At 32.1% G+C, this 11,325-nt stretch overlaps 1 protein-coding gene across 1 annotated transcript; it reads right to left on the reverse strand.

Annotated features, from left to right (window-relative positions):
* Nucleotides 1-3,506: 3,506 nt before the first annotated feature.
* On the reverse strand, nt 3,507-11,007 carry LOC100161914 (probable myosin light chain kinase DDB_G0279831). The gene is made up of 5 exons (XM_001950028.4): nt 9,148-11,007; nt 7,409-7,898; nt 7,189-7,350; nt 4,974-5,094; nt 3,507-4,176 (listed from the first exon to the last, which is right to left on the reverse strand). The coding sequence occupies exons 1-5, from the start codon at nt 10,071-10,073 to the stop codon at nt 3,989-3,991; spliced, it is 1,887 nt and encodes a 628-aa protein (XP_001950063.1). The 5' UTR covers nt 10,074-11,007; the 3' UTR covers nt 3,507-3,988.
* Between the last annotated feature and the right edge of the window lie 318 nt (nt 11,008-11,325).

The following is an 11,325-nucleotide window of genomic DNA, read 5'->3' on the forward strand; positions in this document are numbered from 1 at the left end:
CTAATAAGTAATATTATAATATATAAGTAGGTAGGTAGGTAATCACTAATCGGATCAATGATATTATAATCTACGTGGACCGAAGCAAACATGTAATAATATTGTATTGCATAATCAACTTTGTTATTATTATTTTTCGTCAAAACTCACGGCACTTAGCTAAAATTAATGTGTGTGTCACTCCGCACTATACGTGAGTAGGTAGGTATATTATAATGTATGGAATATCTTAAAACGTATACCAAATATTACCAACGAGCGTACTGCTATTGTTTGTAAAAAAAATATACGTAGGTACCTACGGTTGAGAGAATAATATTATTCATAACTCATGTTTTCGCCAGAAAAATAATATCAGCTATACTTGCCTCGTGTTGTATATATTATGTTATTATAATATAGATAGATAATAGGTAACAATATACCTATATATTGAGGTATACGCTATTATAGCCATCTCGAAAGTAGGCCAATCGTTCCATTCATAAAGCCGCTTAAACACTTGCACCAAGTACCGCTGATAAACTGTACTTTTTTAGTGTTGTTGTTGCAATATGAGTGCTTCTTTTTACAGTGAAAAGTAATATTTAATACCATACATGCATAATATTATTATTATAATATTAGCCTAGAAAATGAAATCATATTGCAGGTGTATTAGTGTATTTAATTTTAAATTGGCGTCTGAAAAAAGTTCCTGATTTTTTTCAGTTATGGTGCACTACCTACCTATATACCTGGTGTCTACATTGATTACAAGTTATTACTACCTAATTGATTTTTCTAAAATATGTCAACACGACAAATTGGAAGGTGTTACATTTTTATTTGTTATAGAATAACCTGTGTTCTTAATATACTTTATTTTTACTTCTTGACCCTGTGGCCTGTTGTAACCTACCTATATTACCTATAATACGCTGTACTTACAAGGTCGCATTGTTTTTATCATTAAGTACCAAACTTGCAACTAAAACAAAACATTTGGGAATAGACAATCGTTTTCATTTTAAATGTATGATCGAATGAATTGTAAACAAAGGACGGGTTCTTACCAATTTAAAATATTATATTCTCGTCTCAAATAATATTAAAAAAATAAAAGTTCAAAATTATCCAATTCAAAAAAATTTAAATAACTCTTTAGTCGCTTAGGTGTAGAAAGCCTGCGGCAGAGAATATAGCTGTAACCTGTAAGTATGGTGTACAAAGTACGTCGTCGTCAGTATATTATAGTGTAATATTTAAGTATTTATTATAGAGTAGGTACCTATACCTATAGGTATTTACATTTCTTGCGGCGCGGCAGAGGCATTTCAGTAATAATTTTTAATATTTTAATTAATTATAATAGGTATTTTATAATACCAAATAACAGTTACACAATTTGTAATGTTTAGATGTTGATTTTCTGATATTATTTATATTTATAGTAGCTAGTAGGTAAGTAGATAGGAACCGACTAAAGTAGGTATAACATCGAATACGGAGAACCACTGTTTAACAGTGTTGGCGCCGCCTCTGTTCTAAGTAGATTATTATCTGGCAACGACTGAACGACTGCATAATAATACGATAGGTAGGTAGGTACCTAATAATATATTCTATACTCTGTCTAAGTAAGTTTAAAATATTATGAAAACCTAAAGACTTCGAACCATACTATTGAATTCTCAGTTCAGAGTGAACCGACTTTTGTCGTGTTTATGACCCAATTTTTTTTCGTAATACCTAAAACAGTTTTAAATCTTAATGATTCACTGAAGCCCATAGGTGGAAAATAGATACAATAATATTATTAGAGGGCTAAAAAATCAGGGCATCTTGTACCGGAATTAACTAGTGGTTAGTATTATTTTGTAGCTGATTATTTGTTTAATAATAACAATTTTAGGACTAGGGGTTAAACAATAAAAATTTAAAAAAAATATCTAATAAAAATAACTATAAAAAAGCAGGTAAGTGGATGTCGCTCTGCTGTACAGTAGATTACAAGTGGGTAATTGTATATTGGTTGTATTAGACTTGAATCCAATGATATAATATCATTGTATAAGAAAAACGATTCTGAGCGGAGACGGTTTGTCAGTCTAGATATTTTATATTTTGTTATTATTTATTTTATCGTGTAAGTTGAATTAATATTAAAATATTATAATTTTTTATTCGTTTCTATGATGATAAACAAAGCGTTGGAAATTAAAATCCCATTTTTAGCGTTTTTTCGTAATTTTCCGGTGTTTTTTTCCGTGGCATTAAATAACTGTTTAGAAAATCGAAAAATGACCTCTCTAAAGTACCATCTTGATCCAATTTGTAAAAGATAAGGTATTATATGTTGAAATCGAAACACTCCTTCTGGAAGAAATTTTGTATACAGGATATAAAAATAAAAATAAAATAAACACCATTGTAAAAACAATAGCTTCCTCGCTCCGCTCAGAATCTAAAATTATGTTTTTTCTGAACTACTTAATACCCGTATTAACCAATATTAACACGAATAATAACGGCTATTAACATCTAAACGTTTGTTTAAATTTTTTATTCCGGTGTTTGAACACCCCAAATACAAGTACCTATACAACACCCAAAACCCAAAACACGAATAAATATGATTCGGGTGCTAAGCCCTACTTAAAATACCCTAATACAATAAATATATTGTTTATCGTTAGTCGTTTCACTCTGAGAAATTATTACAATTAAACAATAGATAATATTACAAAATTCAATTTTTTTGGTATTCAAAACTACGAAAATAAAATTGGGAAATTATTTTTTCCTTCAAAATTCATAAGATATTTGATTTAAAAATGTGTTTCAGCAAATTTGTAGTCATTGACTAGTGCTTTTAAAAGTTGCCGCAACGATCGATCGGCACGTGTGCCCCATAATATTATGTGCATGATCATGTTGTTATGTATTTGAGTATTTCCAGCCTACAGAGCGCACACCGTGTTTGTCCCGTATGGCTGTGTATAATAATACTATAGAAAACACTTATAAATTTAATTTAATATTTCGACGGAGTTAAAATGTACGGTCACCATCGATATACCAGCTAATACCCAGACAGTTTTCAAAATATATAAGTTTAAAAAAAATTATCGGTAGGAAAACAATATTATATTATATTGCACTAGAATCGGAACGATGAGAACGACTCTTCTAGCGACTTGCGGACATCAACGAGACGGCTATAATATAGTTGCAGCGCACGAGTATAATAATTTAATTCTCTAGTCAGACGTTTCTATTTAATCCTCTGAACGCGTAGTCTTATAATCGTATTTCTTCCAGGCGCGGACAACCGTAGAGGTACTATAGCCATGTTTTAGTGACGTCCTCCTCCCTTTTTTTTTCATTCCTTCGCTCGAACCGGTAATGCAATTTCCGAGACGTCGGAACTATGTTGACACTCAGTTTTAATAATACATATTATAAATTACAATATTATGCACATGGATGACGGATTATGGATTGTAAGACAACACTTGCTGTTTTTTTTTTATATAATAAACATGTCAAAACGGTTTATTTCAATTCTAAAACTTCAAAAACGATGCCAATATGTAAAATAGGTACAAAATGCGTTTAAACACCGAAATATCATATTATTATGATTGTATTATATTATATAAAAAAAGAAAAAAGCACAAATAAATAAACAACATCAAAGTTAATAGTAGAAATATTAAATAATAAACGAAAACTACATAGCAAAAAAAATATTACACGTATTTATAGGAATCGTAAAAATATATAAATATTATGTAAAGAATGTAGTTTTTCAGTCGAGGAATTTCTCATTGAGTCTTGTATTTTATCGTGTTGGCCATGTTTAAATTAAACTTTAATACAGGTAATATAGTTATTTAATATAAAAAAAAAAAATACGTAAAGAAATCGATTTTCCCGTTAAATTTATATTGTTTGGAAAAAACACCATTGAGCTCATACAATACAAAATATAAAGATTAGGAACTCAAAACAAGAGATCGGGTGTAGTTTCTTCACTCCAGGGCACATATGTGTCCATCACTGACATGTCTTCTTCGTTTTTATCGACCGCGCGTTTTACGGGTTTCATATTACTTCTGCTCACACCGTATTCACCGAGGAATGCTTCTTCATTTGGTCCCAATTTACTTGGAATGTAATTGCCAAATTTACCTGAAACAACAAAATTATGATTTAACGTTTAACAAAAAATATTTCTCCAAAACTAAATTTAGATACAAAAATATAATTCGATTCTGTTTATACAGTAATAATCTTTTGTTACAAATTTACAATAAATAAAATCGAAAATGCACACTCATTAAAAAATCGAAGTATTTTATGTTATTGTGATTTTATTAATTTCCGATTAATTTATATTTTTTTTAAACCTTCTCGGAATATTTTTAATCAAGCCAGTGTATGCGCATGTTAACATAATAATATATATGTATACATTGCAAGTATGTAAAATATAAAACTGGGTTTCGAAAAGTTTGTTTGAAAGGAATGTCTATATGAAATTAATACGCGGTGTCCTTATTGATATGCTAAATACCTATAATTATTTTAGTTCGATTCAAGTGCAAAGGAATAAATAAGCGGTCATCATGACGGATGAATTATACACGCATAGTAATGTGGTAAATAAATATATATATATTTATGTGTATATAATGAGAATAGTTGAAAACTATAATATGCAAACGGGATATTTCAAGATGTATAATTTCAATGTTGAACCTTGACCATCAGTGAAAGTATTCGTGACCTACTTTATGCAGATTGCAGACCATATCGATGATAACAATACGTAAATAAATATTCTGACAAAATATGATACATTTAAGTGGTTTATAGTTTTTTAAGGAACATAATAATAAGATCATGTATATGAACTATTGTTTTTATTCCAGTCTGCGAGAAAAAAATCTAATGGTATTCCAGACGATAAATATTGTGTACATTACTTTTTGGCGACATGGTTGTAGAATCGTCGTTTTTTGTAGAATCCTCTTCAACTAACATTGATGCTTCAGATGGATATTCGTGCGTCGTTTCGAGTACGTCAGAGAATTTTATGTGAAGGTCCTAGAAAATAAATGGTATTGCTAATGTATAACACAACAAAAGTCTGTCACGTACTCGATATCGCATTAAAAATTAAAACAGTAATTATTTGCAGATTCAATTGCGTATGACCTTAAACTAGGTTTACTTAGTCTCCAACAGTTAATGCTTAATAGAACACAGTGCCGTTATAAGTTGTTATTACAGCACAATGACCCACGGTTTATGACCTTCAGATACTATATTCTCATACAACGAAGTATTTGCTACCACTAAAAATTTTAATTTTGTATCGCGAATTTTAAACTGTTTGTAGATTGGTTATTTTTTTTATCGGACTACATTTTTTCGCTAATGATTGACCTAAAACCGGTATGGCAACCTAAAATATCCATGCAGTATATGCAATAAACTATAGTACTATAAGTATAATACACCTTATAATCTCACTCGAAAGTACAAAGAAAACATAATTACTTATTCAATTTCCCATTAAAATATCACGGTTGGTACCTCGGCAAACGCGGTGAATAACAATCTAATTTTAATAAAGTTAATAGAAGAATAATAATCTGAATCATCAATAAATTAAAAAGTACCATGTTTAATGGTACATTTTGTACACTTAATAACAATATCTAAATCAATAAAATCAATCATATTGTAATATATTATATATCTTATCCAGGCAATTTTCCTAAACCTATAAAGATTAATCTGAATACAGTATACATAATTTAGTATTAACTACAATTTTAGTAAACACTATAAAATATTAGCTAATTTGTTATTTTGCGAAAAAAAGTATAGAATTCTTGTAGTCATTCTGACATTAGGATGCACGGAATATTTTTTAGGATAGGCTTTTCAATCAATATTTTCATCAAATATTTTAATAAAAGTTTTTTGATGGATTCAGTTTTTCTTTTTACCACATGTTATTCTTTTTATAAATTAGATATTATTTATTTAAAGTATAATACTTGTTTACTGAGAAAATATCCCATTAAATTGTCTATTTATAGAAACTTACCTGGACATTAAGTAAAATCTTAACAAAGTTATAACATTCAAAACATTTATATTTAACTAAGATAATACTGAAGTAATGACTACAAAAAAATCTTTGAAACAGGAAATATTGTATGGGCATCGTGTTGCCCAGTGGCTAATACTTCAGCATTCAAGTGTCATTGTGCAAAAGAATGCGTACATATTGTATTTATAAAATAAATAATAATGCCCGAGGCTATTTCTATAAAGAACCAGCTCATTGACCTATGATGAATGTCTTCAAGCAATAATAATAATAAAAAACTTGTTTAATCTACTCTTTATTCTTACTTATTCAATTATTTTCAAACAGAAAAATCAGATAAAGATAAGTTGCAATTAAAACTAACATAACTACTGTTTGAAATTTAGTGTCAAAACTTTATAATGTTTGCAAATTATTTCTTACTAGGTATATATTATTATGTTTAATATTACTTTATGATTTAGATTTTAAACTAAATTTTTTTTTTTTATTATTTTATATGTAACTATGACAAATTAAATACTTAATAAAATATTTATTTCTATGATTTTTTGTCATTTCAATTATAGAAATCTGATACATTGTAAAAAAGCTTTCAGAAATTGTAGAATATAATCCCAAAAAAATTCCTTTCTAATATATTCCTTTGAATATAATATACAAAACAAAATAGTTGAGTAAATTATAAACTAATATAGTAATATCTGAGCCATTATATTTCAAATTTCCACCGTCGTTGAGTAAATCATTTTAATGATAGATCAAGTATATTTTAATCAGTTTTTAATTTTACAAGCAGTGCTAAAAACTTAACATAAACTTAATATAACTATTAATTTAATTCATAATTTTATATCCAAAACCATAAACATAATAAAAGTCACTATTAAATTGATAAAAAATAGAAGAGTTCAAATAAATACTTAATAAATAATAAGGATAAGAATAATGAGTGAATTATGAGATATCAAATGTAATTATAATATTATAAAAATATGAAATGCATATGGTTACTTAATAATAATAGTAGGTATACATATTATGTAAGACAACATTTTGAAGGCAATAAAACTTACTTTTTTTGGAGTTGGTGAATTTTCTTTTCGAAGGTTTGAACGGCCAATTATAATATTATCACCAACAAAAGTAACATAATTATCATTATTTACATTGTCAATATCATCAGTACTTGATTCTTCACAGTGAGCGTCCAACATGATACAGCCATCTTTAACTCCCTAAAATTATATAAATTAATAACATAAAAATAATAAGTCAATGAAATTTATATATTACATAGGAATTGTCTCTTCTTTGCACTGGACCTTCACTGTCAATATAGTTTGGGACTCCTTTTCTGTTGACGAAATTAAAAACTACACTGTTTTCATGATTATCCCAACGTTTTTTATCCCATAAGCCACTTATTATTTTTTCCCCATTGGTATTATTGGTACTATTGGTATTATTGATATTGTTGGTACTATTATTACTATTATTTATAAATTTTTTTTCTATTTCTTTATCAGACAATTGAGCATTTGTAGTTTCTTCAGGCTGTAAAGTAGTTCTGGTTGTTGGTCTGATAACACATATCTGCTTGGTTTGTATTGATATTGGTTTATTATCAATAGCTGTTGCAGTAATGGCAGCTTTAATAGTAACCCTGTGTCGTTGTGATCCACCATCGTCAGACGACATAGATGATTCATCTTGGCTAGAACTAACCTCATCATTGATCAATGGTTTGGAACGATCAAAACCCAACGACTCCTTCTTTTTTAATCTATAAAAAGATTACCTAATTAGATATACTTAATGATTTTTAATAACAGTATATATTAATTTTAAAAGTAATATTTTAACAACATTCAGGTACCTAGATAATAAATTAAATTGTCTAATAATATCATAATGAATACATAACTTATACCTAATCATTGAACAATTTGAATAGGCAATAAGCAAGGTAATAAGGCCATCAAAGGTAAACATAATATAGGTAGATACTTAATATTAAATTCAAATCAACCTTTTATTAACATTGTTGTTACCTATATTATTTATTAAGAAATACTTAGGTAATAGGTACCTATTTATTAAGAGCATTTGGTTTGAAACTATTTAAATTTGTTCTATGTTTTAAGATCTCCACGAGTACCTACCTATAAAATGTAATATGTTATAACTGTCATAACATATTGAAAATACCCACATACTAAATCATTTGGAAAGTAGCTAATATTAAAAAAATTAATTACTAAACTATAAATATGAATATAGGTAAATTTTATTTACTGTACAATCATTGTTTGACAAATAAATACATAACAAATCATGAGGCAATTGTACATAATAAAATACCTAACTAATAAATAGTGAGTGGGGAAAAATGAGATTGATGAACTATATAGGTAGCATCTATTATCAAAAATATAATGTTGTTTTATAAGTGATATCTGTAGATAACTAAACAAATACATACATAACAAATTTTTAAATTATAGATATTAATAATTATCAAATAGGTACGACAATGTAACATTTAAGTAAAATAGACTGGTATGTAAGTAATTAAATCATAAAGTAGACAATTATAAAAAAATAAATCTCATTCAAACTGTAGGTTTTAAAGGTATATAGCCACCAGCCGCACCAGGTACCTAGTTTAAACTGTATTTGAAGTAATTAGGAGAATTTAATGAGCTCATAATAACTGTTAACGGAAGTAATAATATTATGATATAATTTTGATCTTATTTGCTATTTATTTAACGTTAAGTAAGTTTGAACGAGTGATCACCAAACTCATAGAACTCAAATTAAATTAATAGGAACCTATTGACGTTATGAATGAATAAATGTTTTATTCATACCTATTACTATCTAGAATAGGTGTCCATTATAATTTCTTACTAATTGTCTTGTAATTATTATGAGATAGGAATTTAAAATAGTTATGAATTACTTCGGTAAATTTCAAATGTGGGTGAGTCTGTACTTATCCACACCTTATTAAATGTGCATATTATTACCTGTTTGGATATTTAATCGGTGGGGACATTTTCTTCAATGGCGCTTTGTTCATTCTAGCCGGACGTGATTTTTCTGGGCTCATCATTGGCTTAGGCAGTATTGCAGGCTTTATCTTGATGGGTTTCAGTTCGGTCTGTGTTTTGGTTTCAAATATTTTTTTATACGTTTTGACGACATCAGGTGGCGGCAAATCACCATTTGTTGTTTTCGGCTGTTGTTCATCCATGTAGCCATTGGTGTTGCCCGAATGGGGATCGGACAAAGTCTCCATGGAACGGGCACGTTTCATGGTCTCGCTCTTTACGGATGCTGCCATACTGACAACGTCCGGCTGCGAGTAGAGTTTGGGTTTGTCGATGAGCCGCTTGTCGTCAACGATGTTGTCCATGCTTGTGGACCGGCGCAACGACGGTCTGGGTTTTTGTTCGCGCACCGTCATGCTCATGTACTTGGACTTGAGTTTGTTCACGATGCCCGGCCCGTACTTGAACTCTTCGCTGGAATCCGAATGGTAGTCCAGGCCATTGGTGATCTCGGTGATGATCTGCGGTTTGGTTTTGAATTTTGATCGACAGCGGTTGATCTGTGGATTTTTCTTGAAATTGGTCATGATAGCGGTGGCCTCGCACTTGAACAGCCTCATGCTGGTTGGACACACGGCGGTGCCGACTACGACTGTGGACTGCTGCTGATGCGACGGCTGCGGCATCGGTATCTGGGCGGCGGCGGCGGCGTTCGGCTGCTGGAGAAAGTGTTGAGTGGTGGGGGGGGACCAGGTCCATTGAACTGGTTTTACCTGTAGTTGTTGTTCGTTATTGCCGCCGCCGCCACCGCCACCGCACTTTGATTGACTGTTTCTCGTCCGTCTCCTATTGATCAGCTCCAACTTCCACGGCGGTACGTTGGGGTCCACGCACGTATCCATCCCGTAGGCTTTTACGCGAAAAAACCGCCGAAAAGTTCGTTCATCGACGGCGATGGCGGCGGACAACGCGCGCACGCACACACACTAACTTATCGATCCCGCCGGAGCGGACGGCTACGATTTATTGCTACGATGATAATAATAATGTGTAATATTATACCTACAGATCGATCGGCGAACGGAAATCCGATACGGGCCAATCTGTCTGCCTACCTTCCTGCCTAGTGCAGTAACGTCTATCTAATACGTCCTACACTATTACCTACTGAACTACACGTCCTAGTTTACGCACGCCCGTAAAAATAAATAACAATAACAATCGTTATCACAAAATGTCTTATGGTCGGGGGGTGTGGGAAAAACTGAACCCGTGAGCCACCGGCAGCAGCTATTATACTCGCTGCGACCGCTTTTAACGACGATAATGAGTGATATTAACGTCTTTTAGTGCCGCGCGTTTGTCGTCGTCGTCGTCGTCGGTCCTAGTCGTGGCTGCAGCTGCTGCGGTTGCGCCGTCCGCGTTCATAATATTATTATTAATATCGTATAATTGTTGTCGTTATCGTCGTCACTGGCCGTTTTGTCGTACGGTTGACGTTATCGTAACGGTTTATAATAGATTAATAATAATATAGGTAATTATTATTAATCGACGGACTCGCGAACAAAATATCGAAAAACGGTCGATCAGAAAGCGGAAAAGTAAAACTGATTTTGGTCAGTTTCGACTGTTAAGCGGACACGGAGTAAATAATAATAGTAATATCACAAATTCACAGGGTCGTCGTGAAAAGGGGAAAAAAACGGAAACAGCGAGTCGGCGGCGGCGGCGGCGGCGGGCGGGCGTAGAAAATATCGCTATTGAATGCACTTCCAACAGCCGCGGGCGATATTTACGATCTGAATCGCGTCCGAAACGCGTTGCGCGCGCGCGTATATTGGCAACCACGCGCGAGTACGCCGCCGCCCGCCGCCAGCCCACCCACCCGTCGGGCCGTTACCCCCCTTTGGCGTCGGCGGCAGGCCGCCTACCGTGTGTACTTGCGCCGCCGACTACAACACACCTACCGCTACCGCTCGTCCGCCGCCGCTTGTCGTTGACGCGTAACCGCGAGTACCGTTACGGCGTTACGCACTTACATCACACTCGCCTGCAACGAGTACACGATGGGTATGATTATAATAATAACAATATTATTAGGATGATGATATTGTTATGGGTTTTGTTATGGGTATTATTCATGAATAGCTA

The sequence above is a fragment of the Acyrthosiphon pisum genome, chromosome A1 (assembly GCF_005508785.2).
Source record: "Acyrthosiphon pisum isolate AL4f chromosome A1, pea_aphid_22Mar2018_4r6ur, whole genome shotgun sequence".
NCBI lineage: Eukaryota > Metazoa > Arthropoda > Insecta > Hemiptera > Aphididae > Acyrthosiphon > Acyrthosiphon pisum.